At 42.4% G+C, this 21788-nt stretch overlaps 1 protein-coding gene across 1 annotated transcript in view; it reads left to right on the plus strand.

Moving 5' to 3' along the window:
* The window catches only part of PRKX (protein kinase cAMP-dependent X-linked catalytic subunit), a 111687-nt gene extending 90139 nt beyond the window's left edge, over positions 1 to 21548 (plus strand). The window contains exons 5-9 of the mRNA XM_075853984.1: positions 6219 to 6314; positions 14940 to 14997; positions 15271 to 15348; positions 16945 to 17074; positions 18909 to 21548. Coding sequence (XP_075710099.1) covers positions 6219 to 6314; positions 14940 to 14997; positions 15271 to 15348; positions 16945 to 17070 — 358 coding nt within the window. The 3' untranslated portion in view covers positions 17071 to 17074; positions 18909 to 21548. The remainder of the gene's footprint in view (positions 1 to 6218; positions 6315 to 14939; positions 14998 to 15270; positions 15349 to 16944; positions 17075 to 18908) is intronic.
* Positions 21549 to 21788: the final 240 nt, after the last annotated feature.

Below are 21788 nucleotides of genomic sequence, written 5' to 3' on the forward strand. Positions count from 1 at the left end.
TATTAATTTTTTACCTTAATTCTAGTAACACAAGGGTATTCGGTACGGGCTAAATGAGACTCTTCCTATGTCTCAAAACAATGTAGCGTTCTATAGAAATAAGCACGTAACAATCATAGTTTTTCTTTTTTTGCAAAGTGTATTTGCACCAGGCGTAGTAAGACGCCAGTCTATCCTCCATGTGAAGTCTGTGCAAACGAACCATAAAAGCATCGGGAAGAATCCATCCGGATACGTTGTGGACTTTTACACACTGGGTGATATTTATATTTATCCTTTGTATGTGATAATTTTTTGACACTGAATATTTGACAAAAGAAAAACTATGATAGTCACGTGCCTATTTCTATATAACCCTGCAGTTGACATGCAACAGGCCGCCCGGGACAGCGGGACTCCGTCTGGAATCAAGGACTGTCCTGCTGAACCCGGGACGGTTGGGAGATATGGTGTTAGACACTTATGAACTTGACAAATGCAACAAAGCCTACGGCATACGGAGTTCCTACGGTTCCACATTACAGAGCCATAGTTACTCCGTTTGCTGCCATCCGGTGCCTCCAAATAGCAATGATTCAAGGGGAGAATACCTCAGCAAGATGGCATGTGATGGAAGATGCCACAATCTTTTTATTCTTACACATTCTGGCTCCATAAGAAAGCAGATCAACTGAGGAATGTGATGAAATAAGGGTTAAATATAATGGTAAGAGACGAGGGGGGCAGGTAGGGAACTTTGGGCTTATAGGTACAGTATTGTATCATTAGATGCATTTTCCATTGAGATCACTGTAATGTAATACAGCTGGGGATAGCCATTTCTTCCTGTTGCAGCATGTATACTTGTATAAGGAATAGAGTCCCAATCAGTGATTGGATTGAAGGGCTACACGGCTGCTTATAATGTATGTCAAACATGGGAAAACTGCAATTTTACTAACAGATGGCTTTATTCTGTCAAAGGGCAAAATGTAAAAAGTTCACTAATACGTATACCCAGGCCAGTGCCTGACGTCCGCACGTGTTTATCTGCATAGTATGGGGTCTGCTCCCCTGAGTCTCTACGTTGAATTTTAAGATTTTTTTATTTTTATTGAATTTTTTATTTTATTGAATGCGTAGACATCTATACGTGATCTTTCAGCTATAATATGAACATGGTCATTGCGTTATAATATGGTAAACTATGAGCATGAATTATTCACTACATGTTGCGTAAGTTTCTTTCTAAAATCAGCTTTTTATTCCCTTAATTTTATTCATGCCTCCAGCACTGGTGAGCTTTAGATCTCACAACCCTGAGCAGCATTTCCCTATAAGAGGTCAGGTTCGCAAAGTTGGAGTAAACATTACATTACTTTCTGATGTGGACACCTGACTGTCACACCTACAGTGCCTGGTGAAAGTATTCAATCCCCTTGGTGTTTTTCCTGTTTTGTTGCATTACAACCTGAAATTTAAAATGGCTTTTCAAATTGATTTTATGTAATGGACCTGACCAAATAGTCCAAATTGTTGGAATAAAAAAAAAAAAGGGAACCGGAAAATCATGTTTCGAGTTCACCAAATAGCATGTGGCAGACACGCCAAAAATATTGACGAAGGTTCTCTGGTCAGATGAGACTAAAATTGAACTTTTTGGCCATCATGGGAAACGCTGTGTGTGGTGCAAACCCAACAGCTCCCATCACCCCAAGAACACCATTCCCACAGTGAATCATGGTGGTGGCAGCGTTATGTTGTGCGGATGCTTTTCATCGACAGGCATTGGAGAGCTGGTCAGAATTGAAGTGAAGATGGGTGGCCGTAAATACAGCGCAATTCTTAAAGGAAAACCTGTTTCAGTCTGCCAGAGACTTGAGACTGGGATGGGGTTCACCTTACAGCCAGACAATGACCCTAAACTAACTGCTAAATCTACACTGAAATGGTTTACGGGGAAACATTTACATGTCTTGGAATGACCGAGTCGCATCCCAGACCTCAATCCAATTGAGAATCTGTGGTATTCATTGAAGAATTCTGTACACCAACACAACCCATGATCTAACTTGAAGCAGTTGAAGCAATTTGGCCTGAAGAATGGGCAAAAATACCAGTGTCTACGTGTGCTAAACTAATAGCGACAGTTGTCCATTTTTTTGTCTTCATTATTATTTGCGTCACAGTAAAAGATATTTGGCATAACTTGCCAATTGTCATTGAGATATCTGCCATTTCTGAGACCCCTACCATCCCTCCAAAGATCTTACGGGTTTTCCCAGGAGAAGGATTTAGCTTTTTTTTTTTTTTTTTTTATGAGATTAGAAAGTGTTTAGGTAATTTCATTAACCCCTTCACGACCACCCCACGTAGATTAACGGGTTGCAAAGCTGGTCGTTGTGCCTGCAGCCCGTTAATCCACGTGTGCTCCTAACAGAGCACACAGACGCTCCCCGCAGCCCGGCATCTCCCAGTACAGGCTGCTACTAGCAGCCCTAGTACTGGGGGAAAACATCGGGTCGGATCACAGCGGTGATCCGAACCGATTAACCCCTTAATTGCGGCAGTCAATAGTGACCGCCGCATTTAAGTTCTTATAGCAACATCGCCCTTTTTCCTTTATCAAGTCATTTATTATTGAAAAAAATAATAAAGCCATACATATTTGGTATCGCTGCGACCGTAACGACCGTAACTATAAAAATATTATGTTATTTATTCCGCACAGTGAACGCCGTAAAAAAAAACTAAAAAGTACTGACATAATTGCTATTTTTTGGTCACTTTGTCTTCCAAAAATTGAAATAAAAAGTGATCAAAAAGTCGCATGTACCCAAAAATGGTACCTATAAAAACTATAACTCGTCTCGCTAAAAATAAGCCCTCATACAGCTCCGTCAACGAAAAAATTAAAACCGTTATGGCTCTCACAACTTGGTGACCGAAAAAATCCATTCTCTTTACAAAGGTTATTTTATTGTGCAAAAAGTTGTAAAACATAAAAAAGTGCTATAAATTAGGTATCACCGGAATCGGACTGACCCGCAGAATAAAGGTAACGTGTAATTTATAACGCGTGGTGAACGCTGTATAAAAAGAATTTAAAAAATAATGTCAGAATTGCTGTTTTTTGGTCACCTTGCCTCCCAAAAAAAAAAGGATAACAAGTGATCAAAAAGTCGCATGTACCCCAAAATGGTACCAATAAAAGCTACAGCTCGCCCTGCAAAAAAACAGCCCTCATACCACTACGTCTATGAAAAAATAAAATTAGTTAAGGCTCCAATAAGCCAGGAAATAAAAATATGCAGTTGTGCCGGCCCGAGGGAAACATTTCTTCTGTTTCAAGAGGCGATTTATCAAGGCCCTAAAATTAGGGATCCAGGAAGTGGAGGGCCCAAACATATCCGCTGGAAGCGACGGTGCCCGTATTATACCAGGACAATACTTCTCAACAAAATTCCTCAAACTGAAAAGGTGCGGAGTGTGGACCAAAAGGGGGATAAGAAAGGACACAGTTTATCAGTGTGACACTGGCCTGTGCAGAAAGGATTGTGTCACAGCGTAACACACATCTATGGATTATTTTATTGTTTTTATTTACCCCATTATTATACCACCTGACTATGCCCCTTATATACTCTGCCCAGCTTACATGTACCCCCACATTATAAACGGAAACACCAGTAAGACTCAATACAAGACTACTACAAGCAAAATCCACACTCCAAAAGCCAAATGGCGCTACCTCCCTTCTGAACCCTACAGTGTGCCCAAACAGCAGTTTACTTCCACATATATGGCATCGCCATACCCGGGAGAACCCTTTTAACAATTTTTGGGGTGTGTGTCTCCAGTGGCACAAGCTGGGCGCCACATATTGGCATATCTATAGAAAAAAATCCCATTTTCACTCTGCAACATCGAGTGCACACCAATTTCTGCCAATCACCTGTGGTGTTAATATGCTCACTACACCCCTAAGTGAATACCTTGAGGGGTGTAGTTTCAAAAATGGGGTCACTTCTGGGGGGGATCCACTGTTTTTGTCCCACAGGGACTTTGCAAATGCGACATAGCCCCCAGAAACCAATCCAGCAAAATCTGTACTCCAAAAGCCAAATGGCGCTCCTTCCCTTCTGAGCCCTACTGTGTGCCCAAACAGCAGTTTATGACCACATATGTGGTATTGCCGTACACAGGAGAAGTTGCTTTACAAGTGTTGTGGGGCTTTTTTTCATTTATTTGTTGAGAAAATGAAACATTTTCAGCTAAAACTACGTCTTATTGAAGAAAACGGATTTTTTTTAATTTTCACTGCCCAATTCTAATAAAATCTAAAACACCTGTGGGGTCAAAATGCTCATTACACCCCTAGATGAATTCCTCAAGGGGTGTAGTTTTGTGAATGGAATCACTTTTGGGGAGTTTCCACTGTACTGACACCTTAGGAGCTTTGCAATAGTGACATGGTGTCAAGAAACCAATCCAGCAAAATCTGTGCTCCAAAAGCCAAATGGCGCTCCTTCTCTTCAGATCCTTGCCGTGTGCCCAAACAGCAGTTTATGACCACAAATGGGGTATTGCCGTACTCCAGAGAAGTTGCTTTACAAATGTTGTTTTTTTTTTATTCCTTTATTTGTTGAGAAAATGAAAAATTTTGAGCTAAAGCTACGTCTTATTGGAAAAAAAGTATTTTTTTTATCTTCACTGCCCAATTCTAATAAAATCTATGAAACCCCTGTGGGTTCAAAATGCTCACTACACCCCTAGATGGATTCTTCAAGGGGTGTAGTTTCCTAAATGGAGTCACTTTTTTTGGTGTTTTCACTGTTTTGGTCCCTTAGGGGCTTTGCAAATGCGACGTGGTCTCCGCAAACCATTCCTGCTAAATTTGAGCTGCAAAAACCAAATGTCGCTCTTTCCCTTCTAAGCCCTGCCGTGTGTCCAAACAACCGTTTATTACCACATGTGGGGTACTGCTTTAATCGGGAGAAATTGCTTTACAAATGTAGTGGTGCATTTTCTCCTTTTAGCCCTTGTGGAAATTAGAAAAAATTAGCTAAACCTACATTTTCTTTGAAAGAATGTAGATTTTCATTTTCACGGCCTACTTCCAATAATTTCTCCAAAAAACCTGCGGGGTCAAAATGCTCACTATACCCCTAGATAATTTCGTCAAGGGGTATAGTTTCCGAAATGGGGTCACTTTTGGGGGATTTCCACTGTTTTGGCGCCGCAAGAGCCTTTCAGACCCGACATGGTGCCTAAAATATTTTCTAATAAAAAAGGAGGCCCCAAAATCCTCTAGGTGTTCCTTTGCTTCTGAGGCTGGTGCTGCAGTCAATAAGTGCACTAGGGCCACATGTGGGGTATTTCTAAAAACTGCAGAATCTGGGCAATAGATATTGAGTTGCCTTTCTCTGGTAAAACTTTCTGTGTTACAAAAAAAATAGATGAAAAATTAATTTCTGCAAAAATAAAAAGAAATTTGAAAATTTCACATATACTTTGCCTTAATTCCTGTGAAACATCTAAAGGGTTAAGAAACGTTCTAAATGCTGTTTTGAATACTTTGAGGGGTGAAGTTTTTAAAATGTGGTGACTTATCGAGGGTTTCTAATATATAAGGCCCTAAAATCCACTTCACAACTGAACTGGCCCCTGTAAAAATAGCCTTTTGAAATTTTCTTGAAAATGTGAGAAATTGTTGCTAAAGTTCTATGCCTTGTGATGTCATAGAAAAATAAAAGGATGTTCAAAAAACAATGCCAATCTAAAGTAGACATGTGGGGAATGTTAATTAGCAACAATTTTGTGTGGTATTACCATCTGTCTTACAAGCAGATACATATAAATTTAGAAAAATGCACATTTTTGCAATTTTTCGCTAAATTTTGGTGTTTTTCACAATTAAATACTTAATGTATCGAGCAAATTTTGCCAGTAACATAAAGTCCAATGTCTCACGAGAAAACAATCTCAGAATCGCTTGGATAGGTAAAAGCATTCCGAAGTTATTACCACATAAAGTGAAAGATGTCAGATTTGAAAAAATTGGCTGCGTCCTGAAGGCCAAAACAGGCTGTGTCCTGAAGGGGTTAAGGGGTAATTTTATCGCTTGAAGGTAAAGTTTTTCTGCTATGACCTTTATTTATAAATTATATATTTGTTTCCATCCCTTGCTTTCATGTCTTACATTCATGTTACAATTATTACTTGATTGTATTTTATAGGTTCCCCCCATTTTTTGATGACAATCCCTTTGGAATATATCAGAAAATTCTTGCTGGCAAAATCGATTTTCCAAGACATTTAGATTTATATGTGAAGTAAGTTTTTTTGTGTCTGTTGTATGCCATTATATTTTATTGTATAATTTCCAAAAATATATGGCTAAGCAGAGCTATTGGTTTTATCCATCACAATTTTGTACAGTGCAGCTGTTTATGTTCTTGAATGTTAGCTGCTTTTCATCTCCATTAGAGCACAGCTATCATCAGTGACTGCAGCATAACCACATATACACATTAGATCAGGGGTCTCAAACTCGGCCGGGTAAGTGGGCCGCATATAGAAAAAATGGGAAGTTGACGGGCCGCATTACTTTCAAATTTGATACAATACAAAATTATTGTTAATCAATTAGTTATTTGAACTACTATAACACTATATTACTATAATAATAGCGCTAGGTTTAAAATTTGAGATATTTCTCCACGTGCTTATTTCAACAATCCAGTTTTCCAGTTTAAGTGTCACTAAATGCAGTCCGGCGGCTCAGTTAGCACACATGTCAAGATTGGGCAGCCCCTTTTTAGATAGTGCCGCAGTGCCCTTTGTGGATAATGCAACACACCCCTAGAAAAGGCCACAGTGACCCCTGTAGATAAGGCCACAGTGCCCTCTGTAGATAAGGCCACAGTGCCCTCTGTAGATAAGGCCACAGTGCCCTCTGTAGATAAGGCCACAGTGCCCTCTGTAGATAAGGCCACAGTGCCCTCTGTAGATAAGGCCACAGTGCCCTCTGTAGATAAGGCCACAGTGCCCTCTGTAGATAAGGCCACAGTGCCCTCTGTAGATAAGGCCAGTGTCCTCTTCAGATACTGTCACACACCCACTTGTAGATAACGCCACAGTGCCCTCTGTAGAGGCTGCCACAGTGCCCTCTGTAGAGGCTGCCACAGTGCCCTCTGTAGAGGCTGCCACAGTGCCCTCTGTAGAGGCTGCCACAGTGCCCTCTGTAGAGGCTGCCCCAGTGCCCTCTGTAGAGGCTGCCCCAGTGCCCTCTGTAGAGGCTGCCCCAGTGCCCTCTGTAGAGGCTGCCCCAGTGATGTCAGGGGCTTGCCCAGAGCTGGAGTCCCAGGCAGAGCGCTAGTAGGCTCTTCCTGGGACTCCAGCTGTGCTCCTGACATTACTGGGACTCCTGCTCTGGGGAAGCCCCTGACATCATTGTCGATGTATGGACAGCGATGTCAGAGGCTTCCCCAGAGTCCCGGAGCTGAGCCGATAATAGCGCTCTGCCCGGGACTCCGCTCTGTGGAAGACCCTGACACACTGTCCATATATGGGCAGCGATGCCAGGGAATTCCACAGAGTCCCGGAGCAGAGCCGATACTAGCGCTCTGCCCGGGACTCCGCTATGGGGAAGACCCTGACACACTGTCCACATATGGGCAGCGATGTCAGGGAATTCCCAGAGTCCCGGAGCAGAGCCTGTACTAGCGCTCTGCCCGGGACTCCGGCTCTGGGGAAGCCCCAGACATCGCTGTTCATATGTGGACAGCGATGTCAGGGAATTCCACAGAGTCCAGGAGCAGAGCCGACACCAGCGCTCTGCTCCGCTCTCGGCAAGACCCTGACACTGTCCATATATGGGCAGCGATGTCAGGGAATTCCACAGAGTCCCGGAGCAGAGCCGACACCAGCGCTCTGCTCGGGACTCCGGCTCTGGGGAAGCCCCAGACATCGCTGTTCATATGTGGACTGCGATGTCCGGGAATTCCACAGAGTCCCGGAGCAGAGCCGACACCAGCGCTCTGCTCGGGACTCCGGCTCTGGGGAAGCCCCAGACATCGCTGTTCATATGTGGACAGCGATGTCAGGGAATTCCAGAGTCTCGGAGCAGAGCCGATACTAGCGGCTCTGTGTCCCGCGGGCCGCAGATGACAGCCCCAGGGGCCGCATGCGGGCCGCGTGCTTGAGACCCCTGCATTAGCTAAATATCGGCAGCATAATCGGCTAATTCATGTGACTGGGGTTTCCCAACCCCCCAGATGTCGGAGGAAAAAAAGGACCGGGCATGTTGAAGTCCTTTGTTGCCGCAGTAGATAAGCGTCTGGCAGCAGCTTATTCCCCTCTCCCCATTCAATAAACATGCATTAAAGCTGTACTAACCAGCATTAATGTAGCTATAGACATTAGATATGTGTAGGCCAACACATCAAATGTGTACGACCCACCATAGACGTTGGGGTTCTTTGAAAATTCCTCCACAATTGGCTGGGTCTAACACGAAATATCTAAGGTCGTGGCAATTTTTTTTTAACTTAAAGAGGTTTTCCCATTAGGGGTCATACCTTCTACATCTAAGAGAGGCTCACGCTCTGGCGGACCCGGCGCATCCGTGCACTACATAGAAATCCATTTATTTGAATGGCTGGCATGTAACACTAAGAGCGGATTTACACGAACGTGATATACGTCCGTGCAACCAGCGTGGTTTTCACGCGGGTCGCACGGACCTATGCAAGTCTATGGGCTCGTGCAGACTGTCCGTGAGTTTTTGCGCAGCGTGAGTCCACTGCGTAAAACTCACGACATGTTCTATATTTCGGCATTTTTCACGCATCACGTACCCATTGAAGTCAATGGGTGTGTGAAAATCACGCGCACCACACGGAAGCACTTCCGTGGGATGCGCGTTATTCACGCAACAGCAGTAAAAGAATGAATGTAAATAGAAAAGCACCACGTGCTTTTCTGTTTACAAACATCTAAACAGTGTCATAATGATGGCGGCTGCGTGAAAAGCACGCAGCCGCGCATCATATGAACATGACACACGGAGCTGGCAAGTGCCTTTTGCGCACGCAAAACGCTGCGGTTTTTGCGTGCGCAAAACGCACACGCTCGTGTAAGTCCGCCCTACATTTCCCCTGGAGCACCCACTGCAGCGGAAATGTGTTGCTGGCCGCAGCGTCTACCAGCGACAACCGCTGATTCCTGTGTTAGAGAAGCCGGCTGCTTTTTGAAAAGGGGTTGTGTTAATGGACAATCTCTTTGATCACTTGGCTTTGCAGAGTTTGACCCCTTATATGCCGTGGTCAATAGCGACTGAGGCATCCAGGGAGGGGGCTCCATCGGTCAACCCATCAGCGTGATGCGGTTCTCTGAGGCGTTGATGGCTTACTATGGCATTCGAAAGCCTAGCTAAGACTCCAGGTCTGCAATAAGCATCTGCCAGAGGCCTGGCCCAATAGGTTCCCTGTCAGTGTTACATAATTTCAAGCAAGCTATGGTTCAAAAGACTTTTAGGAAGATAAGATCATGACATCTGATCTTGACACACACACACCAGATGATCGTTTCGACTGGATTTTTCCTTTTAGGCCAGGATCCCACATGCAGTTTTTATGCAGTTTTTGAGCCAAGCACAGGAGTGGACACAAATTATGTGAATATAAAGTTTCTTGACGTTTCCGTTCTTTGGGTTGGATGTTCGGCTCATGGATCTCAATATTTTGGCATGAATATGAATTGCCATTTTTTCTGTATGGTTTATATAAACATGAAATCAGTACAGGACATAGGGGCTTTTTTATTCTTTTTGCAGTAGAGTTCCTGATTGTAGAAAAACGTTCAGCATATCACCGTAGATCAATAACGCCATTTACATCAGTTATATGGTTTGAATTTAGTTTTTCCATCTAATAATTTAAATGATGTCTCATGAGAACCTTTTAGAAATTATTCCGAAACATTATAGCACCAGGCATTGAATGAAGTCATGTTTTCCGGATCTGTACCTCAATGAGTATGTGGTTCAGCTGCTCATCATTGTGGTGAACATGGATGAACATGGATTTCTTGCATTGGCTGCCCTTCTTGTGTACTGATTGGCATTTATGTACAACAAACATACTATATCATTACACAGTCATTTAATAAAGTGGCTAAGACAATCCTGGAACTATGCGGAAAGGATGTATGCCTGCTGAGAACACTTATCACACACATCTGTGCAGGGAGGCTTCCATGACCCATGGGAATCTGAAGCTTCGAGTATAGCCTGTAAATGCATACAAACATTTACAATATAATAAAGAGTAGGAACATTAACTTTTTATTCCGATAGGCCACATCGCTTTGGATTTTTTAATCATTGATATTTAAACTGGTGGCCCTGCTGAGAAACCTGATATCTAAGGGATGTCAAACCCTTGGGTGGGGAAGTTTAACGTTTGTACGCCAGTATTCCGGTTGTAGAAATGTCACAAACTGCTTTTTCCCCCGCTCTTGACACTTTGCAAAAAAGTGGGCAAAGTTTAGCGGAAGGGGGGTGCCCCTGCAGCCCCACGCATTTACTATAACCTTCGCCAGAAATGTGCATAAATTATAGCGGAAATCTATGCCAGCTATGATTTCAGTCAGACATATAACCTATAGCAGTGATTCACAACTTCGTGCCGTTGGGGGGAACCCTGAAAAGTGTTTTTTTTTTTGTCCAAGGGTACCACTGAACGTAAAGTACGCAGGGTTTTGTCAAGGGGTGAGGAGATTGGGCAGGAATGCACACACAAAGAACTCTTCTAACAAAACCTTTATAAAAGTCCCAGACCTATGCCACTATTAGGGTATGTTCACACGGCGGGGGTCCGTAACGGCTGAAATTACGGGGATGTTTCAGCCTGAAAACATCCCCGTAATTTCAGCCGTACCGGCATGTGCAGGCGCTTGAACGCCGCGTCAATTACGGCCGTAATTAGCGCTGCTATTCATTGGAGTCAATGAATAGCGGCTCCAATTACGGCCAAAGAAGTGACAGGTCACTTCTTCTACGCGGGCGTCTATTTACGCGCCGTCATTTGACAGCGGCGCGTAAATATACGCCTCGTGTGAACAGACAAACGTCTGCCCATTGCTTTCAATGGGCAGATGTTTGTCAGCGCTATTGAGGCGCTATTTTCGGGCGTAATTCGGGGCAAAAACGCCAGATTTACGTCCGTAAATAGGCCGTGTGAACATACCCTAAACATTGCCTGCCCCAGTAAAGCACACAGGTTTAGGAGATCTGTGCCCTGTCTCCTGACTTATGGGCTGACCTCACTGAATCGGAACTTTAATACACAGCAGCAATCTGGCCTTACTAGCGTCGTGCTCGCCATAGAGGCAGACCACGCCACTGCTATGGGGCCCGTGGTGAGACAAGGCTCTGAACTTTTCCTGCCTCCTGATATTAAAACCATAGTGTTTTCCTGAAGCCACCACTAGGGGGACCTCTGTGCATAGAGATTTTTACAGCTTCCTTTGAGTTCAATGGTAGCTGTATAAATTTATGTGCACTGAGCTCCCCCTAGTGATGCCTGCAGGCAGCCAGTGTTTTATCATTTACTGTGTAAAGAGAAGCAGGGAATTTAGAGCTGTATGGGGGAGATTTATCAATGTATTTGTCATACATTGAAAAATGCAGTGTTCAAGCACCTGTTCCACTATTTCCGACATTCAAGTTGGGTAAATTCAGCAAGGCTTCAGACGTGTTTATTAAAGGGTAACTAAACTTTCAGAAAACTTCTGACATGTCATAGTGACATGTCAGAAGTTTTTAACGGTGGGAGTGCGAGCGCAGAGACACCCACTGATCGCTAGAACGAAGCGTCAGGAGCCGCTTGGTTTCTGATCAGCTTTTCTCGGAAAGCCGAACAGTTGGTGTACAAGCCCATCAACCCTCTAATGAGTCCGTACACATTACATCGGCTTTCCGAGAAAAGCCGATCTGAAACCAAGCGGCTCAGTGCTCACCCAAGCACTTCTGCCGCTTCGTTCTAGCGATCGATTGTGGGTCTCACCCTCGGACCCCCACCGATCAAAACTTCTGACTTACTATGACATGTCAGAAGTTTTCTAAAAGTTTAGTTACCCTTTAAAAATTACTCCACTTTTCTACTTAGAAATGTATTGGAAATCGGCTGACCTGGCATTTTTAGCCCAAGCCAGATTCGTCAACAGGGCATGCACCATGTTTAGAAATCCAGGTACAACGCTCATTGTCCCGTAAGTTCATAAAAAAGCTCTTCTTAGGGGGAGCTTTCTTAATAATGATGTACCAACATCAGTATTAACAAAGCTCTCCCTATAAAGATCTTTTATGAGCATACGGTGAACATTAACTGAATAACTGATTTGTAATTTTCTCACCCTCAATAAGGGTGGGGGTGTCTACGTCCCTGGGCCCTACCATACCATCAGGGAGAGCTCATGGGGCAGCAGTGCACGACATTGTCTGCAGGTGGCTGAGAAGGTGTCCCCTCTGAACCTCCGCTAGAAATCTGGCCTATAGAGTAAAACAGATGGATACAGGCTGTATGTGGATGAATGCTCATTTACACTGTAGCCATGGCCTAACACAGATGTTGTTAGATTAAAATAGAGCAATTCTATTAATATCCACCTGAAAAAATGCACAGTATAAGATTACACCTGTGCAGAACAGATTGCTATGTTCTACACGGCCCCAGAGGACAAAATTAGCACAAACAGTCTCTGTATCGAAATGCACATTTCTGCAGGTGAATAACATAATACATAACATAATAAAACTTTCACCAAAATCTTATGCAAAATACATTTCTGCTTATATCTGTGAACCTTTTATCTAAATTATTGATTTTTAATGTTCATATGTGACCTGCTTGAACTCCATATTTATTTGTATCCGAAGCATCTAGTGCAGTACCCTATACAGATCTGTGGAGTCCCACCCGATAGATGGTGGAGATCACTACTCCCCGTATTGATGCAGAATACTGTCTTTGTAAACTCTCATCAGTGTAATACAGTATACATAGCAGGTACATTGTACCTAAGCTAGAGAAATAGAACAAATATAATATGAAATTTTTTTTTATTCTGACAAAAGTCCCATTAATAATGTATTAACCGGCTGACATTATAACATGACCTGTCTCTATAGTATTGTATCATAACTATATACAAATATATAGATCAAGTTAAAGACAGCTACATCTGTGTGTGTATGTGTCATGTATGTGTGTGTGTGTATGTATATATATATATATATATATATATATATATATATATATATATATATATATATATATATAGCAGAAAAAGAAATGGCGACCGCACACTGCGAACACTAATGCTACCTAAGCCACTAAATATAAATAAATATGCATTACATGCTAAATCTACTTATAATAGGGAGGTTCTTAGTGCACATTTTGATCAAAAAGTGTTTGCCCACCTGCCACGACAATGCGACCTCTGTAAGGTGGGGACCTACTCTGCACATACACACAGAACTGGGACTAAGCCTACATATATATCTGGGGATGGTAGGAACCACCCAGGGCAGAATGGGAGGAGTGCAAGATCAAGCATGGAGGCAGTCACTAACCCCACATATATGAATCCCATAAACACAACAAAAGTTTGAACAGCACATTCCAACAAATTATACAAAACGTGTATGCAGGTGCAAGAACATAAAAAATATATATATATATATATAATCTCAAAGATACCAGATAACCGTCCGAAAAAACAAATGTTTTTCGGAATGTAGTATTATATATCATCCTCCCATTGACGTTCATGTTAAAGAGGCTCTGTCACCAGATCTTGCAACCCCTATCTGCTATTGCAGCAGATAGGCGCTGCAATGTAGATAAGAGTAACGTTTTTATTTTTAAAAAACGAGCATTTTTGGCCAAGTTATGACCATTTTTGTATTTATGCAAATGAGGCTTGCAAAAGTCCAAGTGGGCGTGTTGAAAAGTAAAAGTCCAAGTGGGCGTGTATTATGTGCGTACATCGGGGCGTGTTTACTACTTTTACTAGCTGGGCTTTCTGACGAGAAGTATCATCCACTTCTCTTCAGAACGCCCAGCTTCTGGCAGTGCAGACACAGCCGTGTTCTCGAGAGATCACTCTGTGTCGTCACTCACAGGTCCTGCATCGTGTCGGACGAGCGAGGACACATCGGCACCAGAGGCTTCAGTTGATTCTGCAGCAGCATCGGCGTTAGCAGGTAAGTCGATGTAGCTACTTACCTGCAAACGCTGATGCTGCTGCAGAATCAACTGTAGCCTCTGGTGCCGACACGATGCAGGACCTGTGAGTGACGTCACAGATCTGCACTGCCAGAAGCTGGGCGTTCTGAAGAGAAGTGGATGATACTTCTCATCAGAACGCCCAGCTAGTAAAAGTATTAAAAACGCCCCGATGTACGCACATAATACACGCCCAGTTGTACTTTTACTTTTCAACACGCCCAGTTGTACTTTTGCAAGCCTCATTTGCATAAATACAAAAATGGCCATAACTTGGCCAAAAATGCTTGTTTTTTAAAAATAAAAACGTTACTGTAATCTACATTGCAACGCCTATCTGCTGCAATAGCAGATAGGGGTTGCAAAATCTGGTGACAGAGCCTCTTTAAGCTCATTTACACCTCTATGAAGGGAGGAGGGGTAAGCGGCTGCGGTATGTTATTCTGAGAACATAGGCATATCTGTCAAAAAATGCCAACACAACCGATACTCTTCTCCCCTTAAGATGAGCGCCTGGCAAGATCAGCTGGTACCCATACATATGATTATAAATTGGAATACACTGGAAAAAAGTTGGTTCTTACAGAAACTGTATATAGTAATGTATTCACACGAATGTTCATATGAAAAGGATTGTGACTAATGTTGTTCATTTTATTGCAGAGACCTGATAAAGAAATTGCTCGTTGTAGACCGAACTAGACGTCTAGGTAACATGAAGGTCAGTAAAAGAAGTGTGTGCAACCCTCAACTAATCCATTGATTGGGCAGTAATGGGCACCAGGTTAACTATTAAATCCAGGAAATGTTAAGACTTTATACTAAATACAATAACACCCTGGGGGCAAATCACATGTTAATGGTTGATGTATTTTTTTTTATCGTGGTAATCGATACGAAAGGTGTGCCAATGTATACAGGTCTGCATTAAATTGGTATTGATCACAGTAATGTGTTTACTACTATAGATTACAACTGTGTGTATTCTTTACAGAATGGATCAGAAGATGTTAAACGTCACAGGTGGTTTAGGTCTATGGACTGGGATGCTGTGCCACAGAGAAAATTAAAGGTACAAAGGGAATGTGCCTATTCTTCCACTTGTTTATGAAGCTAAATAGATCTCTTCCCACTAGTTAAAAAAGGAACTCCGCTCCCCTGACTAGGGTTGTCACCATACTAGAATTTGGATTTAGATACCGATACTTCGTGTAATATTGCGATTCTCAATGCCAAAACAATACTTTGCCAACAATAAAAAAAAAAAGTTCTTCCATTTTCTGATGTGAGGCACAAGGTGTGATAAGTTTTGAACTTCCATCTGCCGCACATTAATAGAAATGAACCCCATCATGTTTTTCACGGTCATAATGGACAACATTGGGTTAATGTGTGAGGTACATGATGGAGGCACATGGAGGTTCAAAATTCATGACACTATGTGCCTCACATTAATAAGTGAAAGAAAGCGGTCTTTATTTTATTTTTTTACAGCATACACATCATAAAGGATAATAAATTTTATTGTGCAGGTTATTACCATCGTGACTGTACCAAATATGTGTGTCTTTTATGTATTGAGACTTTCATTTTAGTGTTTATTGTAAAAAATGTTGTCTTTTATTTTTTTACTTTTCTATTTTTAAGCTTTAATGTACATATATCTATATGCCAGTACATTAGCCTGTGTACTGATATTACACAGGCAGTTGTTAGGACATACCTAAGTATGCCCTTACAACAAGAAATCTGGTCAGACAGCCCTGGGGTCCTTCAATGGACCCGGGGCTTTCTGCCCATATATGGTATGTCCCTCTATCACGTCACAGGGATTCCCTGTGATCCGATCAAAGGGGTATGCCCCCTTGTCATAATCCCCTTGAATGCTGCGGTCCGCTTTAATCGCGGCATTCAAAGGAATAGCGGCGATGAGAGGTCTCTCTGATCTCCGCCGTTGGAGTGGGGCTGTGTATTACAACCATTGCCCCTCTCCCGATCGCGTACACACACTTGTGACCGCGCGGTAAGCATGATGTGATGCATCCTGCGCTGCACTAATGACAATACAAGGTATTGAACCGTTTTGAGGGTGCACGGCATCGAAATAGTATTTATATTTCAATGCATCGTGCAACCTTACTCCAGACTAGTCTCAGTAAATACTTGTATTTCCCATGAAATAACAATTCTGTAGTATCTTTTCTTAGAAATCTGCGTTGTGCCATTCTGTTATTGCTCTTGGAAATGCATGCATAAATTTACCGCTGTGTATTGCCTTTCACATTGTCAATAGGATGTCTCCCTACATATTCTGGCACTTTCAGTATAGATTGGACAGTGTCAGACTGTGTAGGGACACCCCATTGAAAAGGAAATAGTAGCACTCGGTAGTGAATTTATTTATACATCTCCAGGGGCAATAACAGAGGAATACAATAACGCAGGGTCTTGAGAAAAAGTGCTCCGAAATTGTTGTTTCATGGGGAATACAATTATTTAATAAACAGGCATGTCTGGAGAGCTGACAGGTTTCTCTTTAAATTATATAATTATGTCTGCCTGTAGTCACCACTAGGGGGAGCTCACTGCATACAGATTTGTAAGCTGAAAAGTTGGTGCAGCTTTGATTATTGGAAAATTCATTTTTTCCTCTTCTTCTTCTCATTAGCCTCCCATAATGCCAAAAGTATCCCATGAAGGCGACACATCGAATTTTGAAGCTTATCCTGAGGACGACTGGAACAAAGCACTCCCTGTATCTCCAAAGGATTTAGAAATGTTTAAAAATTTCTAAAGTGGTAAGATGCCTAAAATTAACTTTCAGATCCTGACCTTTCTGAAACATAATACAGTAAAATTCTTTTAATCCAGCATGTATTGGACCCAAACAGGTGATAGATTATCAAAAGTATAATGGGCAACCATTTTAAAGCTACAGCTATGCAGACCAGTGTTCCCTATAAGGTGTGCACCTTCCACGATCCGCCCGCTCACTAAACTTTAAAGCCCGCGCATTGTCACGGGCGGCGGGCGGATTCAGCCACATTCACTTGTATGTGCGTCCTCAGGGCGCACATACAAATGAATACTATATTCTGCAGGTCACGTTAGGCCTGCAGCCTATAAGGTGCTGGGAGTCACACAGACCGACGTGATGACTGCACATGCGTCCGACCGGAAAGGCAGTGTAGCGCTCCCTCTGTCGCGGGAATGGGGCAAGGTAAGTACAATCTTTTTTTTTTTTTTTTTTTTTTTTAAGGAACTGTGGCAGTATATACAGGGGGAAGGGAGGCTGTGTAGCGCTATATACAAGGTGAGGAGGGGGCTGTGTAGCGCTATATACAAGGGGAGAGGGGGGGCTGTGTAGCGCTATATACAAGGGGAGGAGGGGGGCTGTGTAGCGCTATTTACAAAGGTAGGTGGGCTGTGTAGCACTATTTACAAGGGTAGGGGGGCTGTGCAGTGCTATATGCAGGGGGGAATTGCTGCGTTGCGTTTTCTATAAGGGGACAGGGGGCTGTGTAGCGCTATATACAGGGGGGATTGCTGTGCAGCGCTATATCCAAGGGGAGGGGGCTGTGTAGCACTATATACAAGGGGAGGGGGCTGTGTAGCAATATTTGCAAGGGGAGAGGGGTACTGTCTAGCCCTATATACAGGGGGGTGTGTAGCACGATCTACAGGGGTGTCTGTGTGGCACGATCTACAGGGGTGTCTGTGTGGCACGATCTACAGGGGTGTCTGTGTGGCAATATCTACAGGGGGCTGCGTGTGATGCTCTCTACAGGGGGGTGACGCTATCTACAGGGGGGGCTGTGTGTGTCGCTATCTACAGGGGGGGTGAGGCGGTCTACATCATGAAAAGCTATTAAAAAGCCCATGATTTAAACATTAAACAGATGCCTTTGACGTATATGACATACACAGAGGCGTATACATCAACCATAGGCTTCCATGTTAAAAAAAAAAATGTATACAGTGCGGTATAATTTTTTGGGGGTTTGTCTACTGAGCTATTCCATTCTTTAAAAAGAAAAAAACAAAACAAAAAAAGGTATACTGATATATACCAGCTCGACAGAGGCCAAAAGGACAATGTTGGAGCACGATGGACACGTTTAACGTGAATGTCAGGAGCTTTCCCATCATACACGCTAAATGGACATCTTAAATGTGGTGTTCAGGAGACCTTATACAGTTGCATCTCACCTCCTCACTCCCTCCCTCCTCCTGCTGAGTCAGTGCATGTACACACACGGCAGATTTATTGTAGACATTATTGCGATTGTCCCATTCATCTGAATAATTCTTGAAGAAATCCATGCCTGCAGAAACAACCCCATTTAGATGTATGGCATGGATTTATTTTTTTTGTCACGTTTTTGCAATGAATCTGTAGCGTATATCCGTTTTCAATGCTTAGGCATTCTGTTCATGCATCAGGAGGTTCAGGATGAACAATGCGAATTTTACCTCACTACTGTGGAAACCACACCCAATAGTATCCGAAATTTTATTATATTTTCTTAATCTCTCTGGCAGAGAGGCATATTTTGTTGGTTTAAAATTTTGTTGCGCATCTGTTTTATTATTTTCATAAATAACCATCTATTTTCTGTTTTACACTTATAGAAAGCTGAACAAAATAAGTTGGGATTGTGCTGTTAAAATGGATAGCCATGGGAATCCGCCACAGGCCGAAGCCTCAGTACAAACAGGAGATACCTCTGTTAGACATGCTTATATGATCAAAAGAAGAAGAAGAAGCCATTGACCTTTCTATTTCTCGGAGACACTCCACAATATCAGTGATTTCTTATAACCGAAATATTGTGTACATTCCAGTACCCAGAGTCCTTTAGTACTAGAGTGTGTGATATTGGCTTGACCGCCAACCATAGCGCAAGGTCGACTCTGCAGCTGCTGGTGAACAATACACAATGGCCACAGACCACTTGGATATTTGGACTGCTTTAGGACGTTACACAGCTGCAACAAGATCCGCTGCTATAGCTTCATTAGTAGATTTGACGTTGATTAACTTGTACTAATTAGGTGCTGAAAGGGAATGCATTTCAACCCGGGTATAAACGGTTTAGTGTAATATGCAAATCATCAGTTTTCTACGTGTAAAATATATTCTTGGCTTATCTGCCGCCCCCTTCAGTTCTGATTCAAATCTGTAAGTCGGAAGAGGCGCAATAAAGGAGCGAGTGCACATTTTGCAACAGTAGTTGGACCGGTAGATAAAAGCTTTGCAGAGCTTAAGGGCCTTTTCCTTGGTACATTGTGTACTTGGATATTATAAATAGCTTTCATCTAGGAAAGTTCAGTGCCAACCGCACATCATGTATAACAGCTACTTGTCTAAGCTTGGGAAATGTTATTGGCATTATTAGCATGAAAATAGAATGATTATTGTGATAAAGAGATATATATATATATCTCTTTATCTCCACACTTGTTTTTTGGACTATAAAATGCATTGTTTGGTATTATAAAACATGGTCAAAAAGCGCCTCCATCCTATAGACCAAGTGAAGCCCTATGTCACAGCTGATCATCATACATAAGAGCGTACAGGGTGGAGTTGCTGTCCACCTTCCCATTGTGTATTTGTCACCTGCAGGTAGTCACACGAAGTATAAAAGTGCACAAAAGACCCTTTGTTAGGGCCTGTTCACCTCACCGCTGCCCTTCCGTTGAGGGGTTCTGTCGGGTTAACCACTCAACGGAAACACAAACCTAAGCTTCCGTTTCGCTCACCATTGAACTCATTGGTGACGGAAACCTAGATAATGGTTTCCGTCTGTTACAGTTGGGACAGGGTTCCGTTGTTCTTGACGGAACCAATAGCGCAGTCGACTGCGCTATTGATTCTGTCAAAACGACGGAACCCTGTCACAACGGTGACAGACTGAAACCACTCGCTAGGTTTCCGTCACCAATGAGTTCAATGGTGAGCAAAACGGAAGCTGAGGTTTCAGTTTGCTTTCCGCTGAGGGGTTAACCCGACGGACACCTCAGACGGAACCCCTCAACGGAACACAGACGGTGATGTGAACACAGCCTTAGCCTGCAGCTAGTGTTGGGTGTCACAATGCACAATTTCTGCTAGTAAACAAAGGGTCTTTTCAGCACATGTTGTGATACTCTAGCTGCAGATGACAGAGAGATGTTGGGACGGTTGACAGCAGCTCCACTGTCTTCTGGGTATTCACGCATCTCAGTCCCCCCTCTATATATTGTGACACAGGAAGACTGACCGCTGGAGAGCAGCTTTCAGGTTCTGGATTTTACCTGTATGCTGCCCCACCACCCCCTGTCACCCCGTCACTTAGAAGATATACCATTAGTTATGCAAATATATATTGTGTCAAATATGATTTTTCCTTGTCTTCTTCTTTCTAAATTTGGGTGCGTCTTCTCATCAGGTGCGACCTATAGTCCCCAAAAATATGGTGTGTGATATATATTCTATTTTCATAATGTCACATTTGCCAAGTAATCCAATAAGCACAAAGGCTGACCTTTCCGCTTTTCCATAGTACAAAATCCGCTTTTTCTTTTCTGTTTGGAAATCACAGTATCTGTATATAAAAGAATATAATGTGACCATAAGCACAAAACCTGTGCTAAGATGTAAATGTTTCTACTTTCCAAAGTTTGAGTTTTATATTTTAAATATTGTTTTTCAAGACTTTGGTCAGGGACGGGCTATAATGCAGTTTTTTAATTTGTTTTACCAAATGACACATTATTTTATGCCTGTAAATCTATAGTTTATAAATAAGTGTGCCTGAAAAACTATAAAGGGGCTGTCCGCTTTAGTCTACTTTTTTCAGAAATAGCGCCACTCTTGTCCATAGGCTGTACCTGGTATTGCACTTCAGCCTCATTCACTTAAATTGTGCCTGAGCTGCAATACCACACACAGCCATAGACAAAAGTGGCAATGTTTACAAAAAAATAAAGACTTGATCCTGGACAACCTCTTTTAAAGTGAATTATTTGAGTTGAGATAACTACAATGAAGACAAGACCCTTTGTTATTGCATTATAGACATTTCTCGTTTTATTTGGGTACTTTTTTAATTGATCACACAGTGGGAAATCCTCATAATACTTCACTGTGCTTTTAAGTTAACTTTTATTCAAGTTCAAGCCGGTTAAAGTGAGATTACATTCTAGATACTTGCGTTGTCAAGTTTAGTAGCTACTTTGTATCAATCGATTTTAATAAAGTTGGTTAAACTTGTGACATTTCCGAAATTTATGTGCAACCTGTGTATAAACGGAATCTGCTTTTCAGTTTGCTGGTCATAGTGTTACAGATGATTTCCAATATGTTTTCCTTTACCAGAATGCAGATCACTTTCTACCATTTGATTTGTTTTTTTATTTCCCGTTATTTATTAAAATGTATAAATGATCAACAATACAACAAAGTCAAACATTCTCACTGGTTTTTTTCATCGTAACTTTACAGAAGATATTTGGTCGAAAGATTTC

The sequence above is a fragment of the Rhinoderma darwinii genome, chromosome 2 (assembly GCF_050947455.1).
Source record: "Rhinoderma darwinii isolate aRhiDar2 chromosome 2, aRhiDar2.hap1, whole genome shotgun sequence".
NCBI classification, from domain to species: domain Eukaryota; kingdom Metazoa; phylum Chordata; class Amphibia; order Anura; family Rhinodermatidae; genus Rhinoderma; species Rhinoderma darwinii.